Raw genomic sequence first — 13,041 nt, 5'->3', positions numbered from 1 at the left:
TCCGAGTTCGTTAAAAATTGGACTCGAGTCCGAATCCGAGTTCGAGTACCCCAACTCTAAGTATTGCTTTCAAAACCTGTTTCAGGTCAAGTACTCAAGTGCTTTGAAACCTACTTAAAAATTTGCATTCTCAGGCAAAAAAATGCTGCTGTCCTGTAAATGAGTGGCCAGAATGCTTTAAAAGTTTTGATGATTCATTTCTGTTGTAAAAATCATAAGTTAGACAATGACTTTCATGTAGAGTTGCTGTTAAGACAAATCTTTGTTGCATTAATTTACTATTATCACTGTAATGCTGCATTGAAAGCCATTCACTGAAAGGCAGTTTATGAAGGAATGCATGTTGAAAGTCACTGAAATTCTATGTCCTCTCTCTGTCGGCAAATACAGTGGCAGAGCAGATTAGCGAGTTATCGAGTGGCATTTATGATCAGTTATGAGGCAAAGCTAGAGATTTCACTGAATACTTTGTGGGGCACTTGACGAAGGTGCAGAAAAAAACCGACAGTGCTCAGCTTGCCTTTTTCATCAGGGGTATTAATGACCAATTTGAAGTGACAGAAGAGTTGTTGAGTTTGTGTCCAGTGTACGGCTATACCACAGGTAGTGGACACCAGTGTCATGGACTACATCAGAGTGCTACACCAGTGCTACGATTTGCATGTTTTTGGCACACAATCTGCGGGTGGGATACCAGACGAGACCTACAGTTACAAGGTGTTAAAAAAAGATGCCAAGTTTAGCAAGAAAGTTGAGTGAGCTGGTCGAGGAAAGAAACATCTCAAAATCGCTGCAAAAGAAAAATAAATACTTAAAAAGGATGATTAAATGTAATTCATGTGGTCATAACCATACACAACCAATTGACTTAACTATTTTGAATAAGTAAGGTGGGGGTGGTGGTTTTTTGAGATCTGTAATTTAAGTAAAAATGCCCTTGTACTATATAAAGCATGCATAGTTTTAAAAATTTTTGGGACTATTATGCAATGCAACTTGATTTTCATAGCTAGTAGTTATAGATGTCAGATAAATGTATGTAATGTAGTGAAAGTATTTTAAAAATGTTTTCTCATACATAGTAGAATAAATTATAAGGTAGCATAAAATAGCTCAGATTAAAGTATCTCCAAATCAAAAGTACAAAACTTGTGCCAACGTGCTTTCAACACTGTAGACCACACGTTGACTACTGTATCTGAATTTTTTTTTTCCCTTTATTGTGATAGGATAGCATAAAGTGGACAGAAAGGTGGGAGGGAAAGGGGGGACGGGATAGGGAAAGGTCCACAAGCCGGGACCATTAGAGAACCCAACAGATAATTTGCTCTTAGCTTCTAATGAAAGCAGTGAACTTGTTATAAAGAAGTTCATTGAAAAAAAAAATCATAAACCATCCTCCAATCAAACATCAAAATATATATATATATATATATATATATTATGTGAATTATCATATATATTATATGATGGTGAGCCCACTGGTGGACAAACAGCACTTCAGCTGATGACTGGGACAGTAATGAAGAGAACATAAGAGACTCTATAACAGAAGTCAGCAACATAATCGCTGGTACGTGAGCAAAAGTGAGAGAGGTGTATGTATTTCATTCAGATAAAGTTCCTCGTACCTGCATACATATCTACATCTTGAGGTAATCATTCCTCATAGTAACACAGCTTGTTTTATTAAGTTAGGAATTAAAAAATACTATTAAAGTGTGAGAATTAAACTGCGCAAGTCAATGAAAGTGCGCAGCTCTGATAAACCATTAGCCATTAGCTAAAAAAAACATTAGCGTGACCACTGCGCATCACACTCAACTCATCAAGTTACGTACTGACTGCTTGTTCTGCTGTACATAATTAATGCTATAAATTTTAGAGATATTCTACCAAGTATATAGAGTCATTATTAAACATCCCACACACATCAAAATGACTGATGCATGTGGAAACTGTTCATGGATACGAAAGAGGGCATTTTTTCACATTCTGCTGTTCACAGTGCTGATGCCGGCATCTATGATCTTGAAATTGTCTGATGATAAATAAAATGAAGCTCATATCTTGCTTTCTTTAATATGAACTTAGTGATATGAAGTTCAGTGTAAATGGAAGTTTTAATGGATAGCGATCCAGTGAGAGTAACTCAGAAACTTAGAAATGGCCACTTCATGACAAAAAAGTTGCCAACCCCTTCTCTATAACATCTCACTGTTACTGATTTATCATGCAGCTCAAAGCATTATGGGTAGAATCTGTCTACAGTCTGTTCTCATTTATCAACACAGTTTCACTGATCCATCATAAACATAAAACCCAGGATAGAGCGGTTCAGTGAATGTGGTCTGGACTGTGTGGATGAGGCTCATTGTGTCAGAGACGCTGTAGAAGGACAGAGTTCCTGCACTGTGATCCACATACACTCCTATTCTCCTGCTGATGGGCTTTACAGGGAGTTTAGTCCTTATCTCATTGTGTCCGAATGAGAAACTAGTCCAAGAACAGTCCAAACTCCATGACTGATCATTATATCCAAACAAACGCTCAATACCCACTCCCTTCCTGCTGATGCTCTTATATGACACTGATATAGACACACAAACACTCCACTCAATCTCCCAGTAACAGCGTCCACACACACTCTCTCTACACAACACCTGACGCACATCATCAAATCTGTCTGGATGATCAGGATACGGCTGAAATGTGTCAGAGTAAGCAATCACTCTGTTCTCCTCAGACAGACTGAGGTGTTCATTCACTGTGTTCAGATCCAGAGTGAACGGATGGGAATCTGATGGAGAGAAAACACATCAGAATCAGGAATTATGAATCTGTTTGATCTTTTATTATAGCTGATCTCTTCATGTTCAATATATCAGCAGTGTCTCAGTAGTCACCTTTATATATTTAGTGCTTTGATCAATACAGATTGTTTCAAAGCAGCTTTACAGTGATAACAGGAAAATAAGGCAACAAAGTTTGTTTCGTCTGTACAGCAAAATAGTGTCATTGTCCAGCTTAAGTAAGTTCAGTGTTGATTAATTTCTGTTGTAAAAAAGTTGTTAATTTAGTTCATTTATCTATACAGCCGCTCTCGAGAAAGCAGTGATGTCATCGTCCAGCTCAGTTCACTTCTCATATAATGGTGTCAATGCAGGAAGAGCAATAATATGGTTTACTAGTTTACCAGATATCCTGTGCAAATCATCACTTAGATCAGTGTATCATTTACTGTATATTAATGGTTATTATTCTGTGTTTATTATAATTATGCCTAATATATACACCATTCAAATAAAGAGATTTGTTACAAAATCCTGTTTAGGATAAATCCATAGAGGACTTTTTACAGAAGAGATTTCAGTTTGTTCTTACTTTCCTGAAGCTTTTTTACTACTGTGATTTTACCTCTAAATCTTGGATGAATGTTTTTAATTGTCTTTCAGTGAAAAATAATTATAGTTATTCATTAGTTTTAGAAGACATCCTGTTTTTGAAGAATATGTTGAATCTAGGGCTGCACGATAATGGCTAAAATGATAATCACGATTATTTTGCTCAAAATTATAAATCGCGATAATTAATCACGATTATTCTCATTTGAGAAACTACAGAGAAAGAGAAGAGACAGTTAACGGTTTTGCAGGAGTATTTGCGCAAAATCCGAGCAGATTTGGTTTACACAAATTTCCCCAGGAAAGTGAGTAAAGATAATAACATGCCAAATTGGCCAGTGATTTGACAGCGATACCCGGCAAAGTTCATTTTTAGCCGCATTTGGCGGGTGTTAATTTCAAACCATCAGACTTCATTTAACCAACTACAACTTCCTCAGACAGCAAGTCAATACAAATGGCATGATTTAACGTTAGATGAGCGCTTTGTGATGCGTCTTCACATTAGATCTTCTAAGCAACACATTTCGGTTGAAAATGAGACAAAGTACAGATCCAGATCGCTCAGCAAATTCGTACCGCAAAGAAAAAGTCTACTTGTTGATACACACTGAAAACGGGCAGTGGCTGACGTTTCCAATTGATTCACGACACATCATAAAACTGGTAAAAACTTCAACTTATATATTAAAATAGAACAGCGAAACTCATTTAGAAACAGATTTAGTCAAACAAACAGTGGCTTGTGAAGAAACAGACTGGCTGTGTAACAATTTCATGCAAACAGAATATTGCTGTGGAGATCAGTGCTCTTTCCGCAGTGTTGAGCGCCCGCAGGGTTGCCAGATTGCACCGATTAAGTAAAACACGGGGCATAAAATGTAAGAGAAAAGCTCTGTCTGGGTAATTTGGGAGATTTAAGCTATTCAGATCTGGCAACCACAAACATCAGTGCTAGTGGGGACTTGTTTTTATAATGCAAATGTCTAATAAAAAAGCGTTTTCAGGATAAAAAAAAACGAGCGGGCAAATATCGCGACAATTTTTTTTTATTATTAATCGAGAGAGGCAGATATCGTTAAAAATACGATTAATCGTGCAGCCCTAGTTGAATCCCCTGATTTACATCTTTGTTAAAGTCACGAGTCAATTTGCTTATGCTTCCAGTGCCCCTCTATGTTTTCTCCATTGAGAAACACTAATTTACATGATCAACTATAAAACTCTTCTGTCACCTTCTACAGGAAGAACATGAAGACACTGAGTTTTTTTGCTGGTTTCCCTAGTGACTTACATTGTAGGAAGTCGCTCCTGGTTCTGGGAACAATGTTGGTGAAAGTGACTGTGGAAATCAACAGACATGAAGAGTGTGATTATCATGTCGAGAGAAAATGATCCCTGCATCCGTTCCTAAGACATGTCTAATATGATCTTCTACATGATATGAGATGATGGAGGATCATTTCTGAGAGCTGATGAATCTCCAGGACTTTACCTCTGTCAGAGATCTTCCTCAGCTCCTCTTTGCAGAAATCCTCCAGTTTGTCTCTCAGCTGAAGGACAGATTCTCTCACAACATCAAAAGAGGAGAGAGAACTGAAGGGATTGTCATTTACGTCTGTAGATTCAGGAGGAGCTGAGAGAGACTGGAAACTCTACAGAAAACAGAAATCAAAGCTCATCATCATCTCCACACTTCATCAATAACCTGCACTACTGTCAGATTTGAGCGGCTCTTGTTGATCTTTAGTAGTGAAACTGGCGCCATCAAGTTCATGGATTTCACATTGTTATAAAAAAAGTGTTTAAATATTAGTGAAGTTTTGAGCTGTTTCTGTCTGTAATCTCTATATCTTTCAGAAAATAAGTTTCCTAAGAGATTTCCAGAGCTGAACTGCATTTATAAGTGCATCTCTTGCAAAAGAAGAAGATCAGATGAGAGTCTGACTGATGATGATGATATAATAACCGAACACACAGATCAACACTTCAGTCAACGGCTCATTCTGCTCTCATGAAATGTTTCTCTGTGAGTCTCTTGCTCAAGTCCACTATGACCTTGTTCTTCTAGATCTCTGTTACCTGCAGGAAATGGATGTGATCCTGTGTGTGTGAAAGCTGCTCCAGCTCAGCGTCTCTCCTCCTCAGATCATTGATCTCCTGCTCCAGTCGCTCCAGTCGTCCTTCAGCTCGACTCACTGCAGTCTTTTCCTGATCTCTGATCCGCTGTGTCGCCTCAGAGCGGCTTCTCTCAATGGAGCGGATGAGCTCAGTGAAGATCCTCTCACTGTCCTCCACTGCTGTCTGTGCAGAGCGCTGTTAGGACACACATCACAATCACACAGTGGCTTCAGTGAGTCCTGACTGAGACGTCTCAAACTTCTCTTCTTCTCCAGACTCACCTTATGAGACGCCACAGCCTCTCTCAGCTGCTGAAGATCTTTCTCTCTCTGCTGGATCCTCTGCTGGAACGACCTCTGCGTCTCCTTCAGCTGGTGCTAAAGGACAAACCAATGACAGGAGAAACATCACATTAATCATCAACTAAACAGATATGAATCCAGTATCAGTGAAGTGGTGAGATTGAGGGGTTAAAGGTCAGACATAAGTGCCAGCATTATTTCATCAATGCCTAGTTTTATAGGGATAGTTCACCTAGAAATATAAATTATTTCATTGTTTACTCATCCTCATGTCTTTCCAAACTTTCTGAAGACTGTCTCTGTTTCTGAAGCCCAAATCAAATATGGTGATGTGTCAATAATAACCTCAAATCTCACTGGCTCATGCATGTGACATCATGCATGTGCACCCATATTTGATTTTTCTTATCACTTCAGAAGACTCAGGCTCCAAATTTTTATGCCCTTCACTCTCTAACTTCCCTCTGTCTTGTTCACTCAGTCATTGCTTACGTTGCACGAGTGCCACTACTGGTTTAAATAGAACACACTTGATCACTTAATTCACTATTGAGCTGGTGTCACGGTTCATGGATTCATTGACTCATTCTCTCTCCCTGTGTGTGTGTGTGTGTGTGTGTGTGTGTGTGTGTGTGTGTGTGTGTGTGTGTGTGTGTGTGTGTGTGTGTGTGTGTGTGTGTGTGTGTGTGTGTGTGTGTGTGCTTGTGTTGATTTTGGCTGATCAGCTCAGCTGTGGCTCGTCATTCTCGGCTATTTAATGACTGTGTATTTCATCCTGTGCTGTCAGATCGTTCTTGGTTATCTTGTCCCGTGTGTTTCCTGTTATCCTGTGTTTCTTGAACTACTCTTCGTTTCTCTACTGGTTCTCGGTTCCTGGTTTCCTGATCATTCCTGCAGTGACTACAGAAGATCTGGTGTTTTTCATCCCTGCACTGCTCTGAGTCTGTTACCTGCCATCCTACTGATCTGACTATGTCTATCATCATTGTTGTTTTTTCAATAAACAGTTGATCATTCGCTACTGAATCTGCCTCTACTTCCTGACATCTGGTTTATTATTAAAATCCCCTTTTTACTTATGATGTTTTATGCACCGTTCTATATGCATATGAGCTGTTGGAGAAAATATATTAAATATATAAAATCCTGTAGGTAAAAAGCTGTTGGGGAAAAATAGAATTACACAAACAAAACAAAAATATCAATAGCTACAAGTGTTATAATAATTAATATATTATACACTATTTATGTGATTAATTCTCAAAATAATTAAGTCAAGTCAAGTCAACTTTATATATATAGTGTTTTTCACAATACAGATTGTATCAAAGCAGCTTCACAGTATTAAATAAAATAGTACATCAGTGTTTGTTTCTAGTGTAAAACGTCCACTACTATTATATTATATCATACACTTCAGTTCAGCTTGATCTGCTGTGACATCACAATCAAAATCGAGGGTCTGTCCATATAAACTTCCCTCGACCACTTCACGAAGTGTAACGCACTTCAAAATGGCGACAGGGGTTCCCAGAGAAGGAAATTCACGAGTGCATACCTAAAAGTGGAGTGTAACGACCCCCCTTGCCCCCAATTTCCACCGGCTGCGTTACGGCTCCGGCACGGCGGCGGAGTCAATAGGTTTCCATTAAAGTCAATGAGTGTATTTCCACTGAATGCGGTACAGCTGCGTTCCGACTCCGGCGATCCGCAGCCCTCCGGAGCAGATACGCAGAGCTTCTATTTTTGCCGGATGCCGGAGAGCTACGCAGCACTACAGGACAGAATGCGCAGGACAGGAAGTCGAGCAAAAAAACAGAACAAACCAAAACAAAATAAAAGATCCGGTTAATTTTCTAAATAAAATACACCGTGATCATATTTCCCTACAATACACCTTGAAAACTTCATAATATGCCATTCCTCATAACGTTCTGTTTATAGAAACTATATATCGCGTGATCATACGTGAATTAGCAAGATCTCGTGGGTCCTCGTGACTTCAGCTGTCAGTCATGGACGCAGCCGTTCCGCAACAAATACGGACCTGCTGCGGAGCCGTTCCGCACAATTCAATTAGATTGGAGTTGTTATGGATTTCTTTTATGCTACCTTATAGAGATGCGCGGTTGGCGGATAAACCGCGGATCGGGCGGATGACGTGACGAAAAATAATATTTAAATTAAATTCAGTGAGGGTGGCGGTTGAACCAATCAAATGAAAAATATATGTATACATTGTTAAATATTGTTATCCTAGATCCCAAAAAAAAAAAATCGAGCACACTTTGAAATAGTCAAATTTTCATCAGGCAGTAATATGGCCTAATCGAGTCTATGCTTGTTATTATCAGAGATGGAAGGAGGTACGGTACATGACAACCTCAAAAAAGGAGAATTAAAAACAAAGGAAATAGAAGGTCAGAAAAGTGTTGCCTGGAATAAGTTTTACAAAGGATTTTCCCCCCAAAACGCTATAAATCCATCCATTTTTTTCATAAACTGATGGTTTGTCTTTTTGTAAAAGTCTTTTGTCATTTATTTTTCGTGTTTGCATTTATGAGGAAAAAACAATGTTACATGACAGTTCTCCATTACGGACGCGACCACTCTGAAAGTGGCACTAAAAGACTTTCAAACTTTTACAGGGACCTCAAACAGAAAGCACAAGCATTTCTTTAAAGCGAATTTCGTTTTTGTATTAATTGTATATAGCCTACATGTATGTAATTTCACGAATTTCGGAATTAATAGAGTCGGCGTTTCTTTAATATTGAGGCTCTATAGTTTATTATATGATTGTTAGGCCTGTTGTTGGTATAAAATGAATTGCACTGTGCCTGAAAAAGACGCCTTCTCCGCTCTCTTCCCATGCATTCAAAATTAACGGGAGTCTTCAGAACAGGTTCGTCCTATAGTCATCAACCTGACATGACAGTGTGTAGAGTTAATTAGCCTATAATGTAAATGACTTGTTATTTTATTTGAGCTTTCTATCTATTTGCTAAAAAATAAAGTGAAATAGGCATTCATTAGTAGTAGGCTAAATAGCAGCATGTTGAAATGATGTGCCAAAATGCGTTTTCTATTAGGCTACAATGGAAATATTGTACAGTAGCCTATCAGATAAGGTCAGGTTTCCCGAAGTGCGTTTAATTTAGGCTATTTATTTATTTTTGTCCCTGTGCGCCGATCGGAGATGGAGTTGCTGATATTCTGAGGTAAGAGCTTTCTAGTCTCGCGGCTGTCATCAGCAGCGTCTTGCATCGCCCAATCAGCGGATGGCGGACGGGTGCGGTTGTGAAAATTGGTCAAAAACGTTGGTGCAGATGGATGATGAGTTTTGTGATGCGGTTGTGGATGAAATAATAGCCCATCCGCGCATCTCTACTACCTTAATGTCCTTTTTGAAGATTGAGCTTTTGGACCCTATTGACTTTCAATATATGGACAGATGAGACATTCCTTAAAATACCTTATTTTGTCTTCGTCAGAAAAAAGAAATTCATACCAGTTTGAAATAACTTGAATGAGAATTGAACTTGAAAAAGATAAATGTTCATTTTGTTGGGTGAACTGCTGGTTTAAAGGGGTCCTAGCATGCTTTTTTCCATGTTCATCTTTCTTTAGTGTGTAATGTTGCTGTTTAAGCATGAAAACGTCCCTCCAGAGGGAGTTATTATCAGTGTCACTGTTTCTGAACTCCCTGAAACATTATAGTCTTGAATTTTCTTCCAGGAACAAACTGTCATAATATTTCTCAATAAATTAATTAATGCTCAAGGCTTACGCTAAATAAAGGGGTGAGGTCTGGTTGAGTCGTGTTAGTAGTGTGTTGAATGAGCCTGTAAATGAGCATAATGGGATCGCTTTAAGTTCATACCTGTTTCTCTGTCCTCTGTGCTGCCACTGATACAATGTCATGGTTTTTATGTTCATCCATACACAGCACACATATACACTTCTGATCAGTGCGGCAGAAAACCTCAAGGATCTTGTCGTGTTTCTGGCAGATCATCTCCTGCAGTCGTCCAGTGGCATCAGTCAGATTGTGTCTCTTTCCTTTAAACCAACTCTCATGTTGTTCAAGGTGATTCTGACAGTAAGAGTTCAGACACACCAGACAGGACTTGACGGCTTTGTGTTTTCTTCCAGTACAGACGTCACACTGCACATCTCCAGCTCCAGCGTAACAGTCAGCAGGAAGTTTAGTCTTCTTCAGTTTCTCCACCATTTCAGCCAGAATGGTGTTTTTAGCTAAAGCAGGTCTTGGCCTGAAGGTCTGTCTGCACTGAGGACAGCTGTAGACTCTCTTCTTATCCTCCTGATCCCAGCAGTCTGTAATACAGATCTTACAGTAACTGTGTCCACAGTGGATAGTCACTGGATCCTTCAGGAGATCCAGACACACTGAACACATGAACTCATCCTGAGAAAATCTGGCTTCTGCCATTTTAATGCATGAATACAGAGACACAAACACACAACAGCTCAACTACACTTCAGTTTCACTTTCCCTGAACTCATGTGTTTCCTGTTTCCTGGTTCTGTGTTTGAGTGTCGTGTGCAAAACAGGCGTGTCTGTAAATCCAGTGTGATGAGGCGTGATGGTAAGAATATATATAATAACAAAAGGCTGTCAATAAAAACCATTGTGTGTGTGTGTATACAGTGCATGGCTGAAAACTTCCTTCCACACACAAAGAAAACACTTTTTAAATCACTCTCAGCAACGCCACATTTGTACTCGCTTCTACTTGACCCATCCTGAATGTTGTTGCACTTTCAGCTTATAAAGTGGAAGCTCCACTCACATGGTTTAAGCCATGTTAACTCAACAAGTACAGATAGTTCTCAACCAGAATAATACCACTGCCTTTCCCATGGCAACAACATTAGGGATGTGTATTTGCTGCCGTTCACCGATAAGTGGCGCTATAATCACAGACTTTGAAAAGTTAGAAAGTGAACAGTGCATTCTCAACCTACAGATACATTCAAGTGAAACATTGTAGTAAAATGAGTTCATATATACAGTACTGAAATTACTTTATAATTTGCATAGAATTTGAGTAACGTAAACGTTAACACTATGAGCCCATAGTTTTTCTTTTGAATGTAATCCTAGGCATAATTTTCGGGTGGGACGGGTGCAACGTGTCTGCACCACTTTTGGAAACCTTTTGAGGCACTGATCTACTTAAAACAAAGTAAACATCTCCGGTTGACTGGCAAATTATTATTTTCATTGGTTTGTGTTAAGAGGCGATATGGCCCTAGATGTGTTTTTGAAATCATGAAAAGTGTTCCTTGCTCCTGTAATCAGTATAAATGGCTCATCTTCACACAGACAAGCACTTCACAGACGGGTGAAATCAAACAACCAAAAGCACACTAAAAATGAAGCATTATGGTGATTAAATTTGGGCCTTCTTAACAACCAATCAGTAGTTGGATCTGTCAAACAGGACATCAAAACATTTATAGAAGAGAATGACAATGGGGAGGTGGATCCATCAATATTATGGGACTCGTTAAAAGCTGTCGTACGAGGAAAACTAATAGCCAAGGCAACAAACATTAAGAAAACTAGGATTGAAGCATATAAAAGATTCATTAAAGGATAATTTAAGTATATTTAAAGGATAAAGAGGAAAAATTCATTTTGAAAAAAGATCAGGGCACTCAAAAAGAAATTAAAAAACTGAAAATGCAACTTAAAAATTATTTAGATGATGAAGTAGAGAAAAAAGCTAGATATACAAAACAAGCATATTATGAACTAGGCCCAAAATCTACAAAGTTGCTCGCTAGAAAATTACGCAAACAACAAGCGGACTCAACAATTTTGAAAATTAAAGACCCTACCTCGCAAAAGCTTCAAACTGAGCCAAAATAAATAGAAAACACTTTTTATCAATACTACAGCAAATTATATTCACTAGAGGGCGCTCCTAACAAAGAGTCGATCAGAGCATTTCTAGACAAATTAGACCTTCCTTGTATAGGAGAAATATTAGCAAAATTAAAGAATATTAGCAGAAATTACATCAAAAGAACTGGATAAAGCAATAAGTAGACTAAAGGCAAATAAAGCCCCAGGTAGTGCCGGTTTCCCTGGTGAGTGGTATAGGATATTTAAGGAAGAATTGAAGCCGCTTCTTCTTAGAGCTTTAAAGCTGCACTATGCAGGAATTGTGTTTTTGTCAAACAACGACCCCTAGAGTCGCTGTGGAATACTTGCACTGTCGTAAATTCAGTCACAACACAGCAATCAGAGGAAGACGCGCTGAAAACTGTAATGCTGTTCTCTTCCTTCATAACTCATACTGAGAAGGTTTGAGTTGCAGTGGAATTTGTGACTGTTTCACCTGTTCAACCACATCAAAGTTTCGGAATTAGTCAAGTCAAGTCAAGTCAAGTTTATTTATATAGCGCTTTTCACAACACAGGTTGTATCAAAGCAGCTTCACAGTAATAAATTAGAACAATACATCAATGTTTGTTTCTAGTGGAACGTCTACGTTCGGTAATGCTGATCAATAGTATCGTTGATTGATTAATTCAATAAATATCCCCAAATATCCCCAACTGAGCAAGCCAAAGGCAACAGTGGCAAGGAACCGAAAAACTCCATCAGGTGACCTAATGGAGAAAAAAAAAAACCTTGGGAGAACCCGGGCTCAGTCGGGGGCCAGTTCTCCTCTGGCGTTTATGAACTAGAGGTCGGATTTAACTGTAGGATTAAAAGTATTATATGAATGCCTGGCTGAAGAGATGCGTCTTTAATCTAGTTTTAAACTGGGAGAGCGAGTCTGAGCAACGAACAGTATCCGGAAGACTATTCCAGAGTTTTGGTGCTAAATGTGAAAATGCTCTCCCTCCTTTGGTGGATCTGGATATCCTAGGTATGACCAAAAGCCTCGAATTTAGTGACCTTAAAGAGCGCGATGGATTATAGGGCGATAGAAGATCGGTTAAATAGACTGGAGCTAAGCCGTTTAGGGCTTTATAAGTCAGTAGCAATACCTTGTAATTAATACGGGACTTTATAGGTAACCAATGTAGGGATGATAAAATCGGTGTTATATGATCATATTTTCTTGATCTAGTTAGAACTCTAGCGGCGGCATTTTGGACTAACTGTAGCTTGTTTATTAAGGATGCAGGACAACCGGCTAATAACGCATTACAGTAATCTAGTCTCGAGGTCA

At 38.8% G+C, this 13,041-nt stretch overlaps 1 protein-coding gene across 2 annotated transcripts; it reads right to left on the bottom strand.

Moving 5' to 3' along the window:
- Positions 1 to 1,578: 1,578 nt before the first annotated feature.
- On the bottom strand, positions 1,579 to 10,363 carry LOC308689994 (tripartite motif-containing protein 16-like). Of its 2 annotated transcripts, none has more exons than XM_081364167.1 (6): positions 9,711 to 10,363; positions 5,807 to 5,902; positions 5,487 to 5,720; positions 4,900 to 5,059; positions 4,699 to 4,746; positions 1,579 to 2,800 (listed from the first exon to the last, which is right to left on the bottom strand). In XM_081364167.1, exons 1-6 carry the CDS (start codon positions 10,278 to 10,280, stop codon positions 2,286 to 2,288), a joined length of 1,623 nt encoding a protein of 540 aa, XP_081220293.1. In that variant the 5' UTR covers positions 10,281 to 10,363; the 3' UTR covers positions 1,579 to 2,285. The 2 variants fall into 2 exon arrangements, with proteins under 2 accessions (XP_081220293.1, XP_081220294.1); XM_081364168.1 differs by having other exon boundaries at positions 5,487 to 5,708; positions 9,711 to 10,352.
- Between the last annotated feature and the right edge of the window lie 2,678 nt (positions 10,364 to 13,041).

Source organism: Scardinius erythrophthalmus, assembly GCF_964197995.2.
Source record: "Scardinius erythrophthalmus genome assembly, chromosome: 4".
In the NCBI taxonomy this organism is placed as follows: Eukaryota; Metazoa; Chordata; class Actinopteri; order Cypriniformes; family Leuciscidae; genus Scardinius; species Scardinius erythrophthalmus.
Note: the sequence above shows the minus strand (reverse complement) of the source record. Positions and strands in the feature narration are given on the sequence as shown.

Coding starts and splice junctions, on each gene's coding strand:
- LOC308689994 (XM_081364167.1), bottom strand. CDS start 10,280: ATGGCAGAAGCCAGATTTTCTCAGGATGAGTTCATGTGTTCAGTGTGT. Junction 5,903..9,710: donor CACAGAGGACAGAGAAACAG/GTATGAACTTAA, acceptor TTTGTCCTTTAG/CACCAGCTGAAGGAGACGCA. Junction 2,801..4,698: donor CAGGAGCGACTTCCTACAAT/GTAAGTCACTAG, acceptor TCTCTCCATCAG/ATTCCCATCCGTTCACTCTG.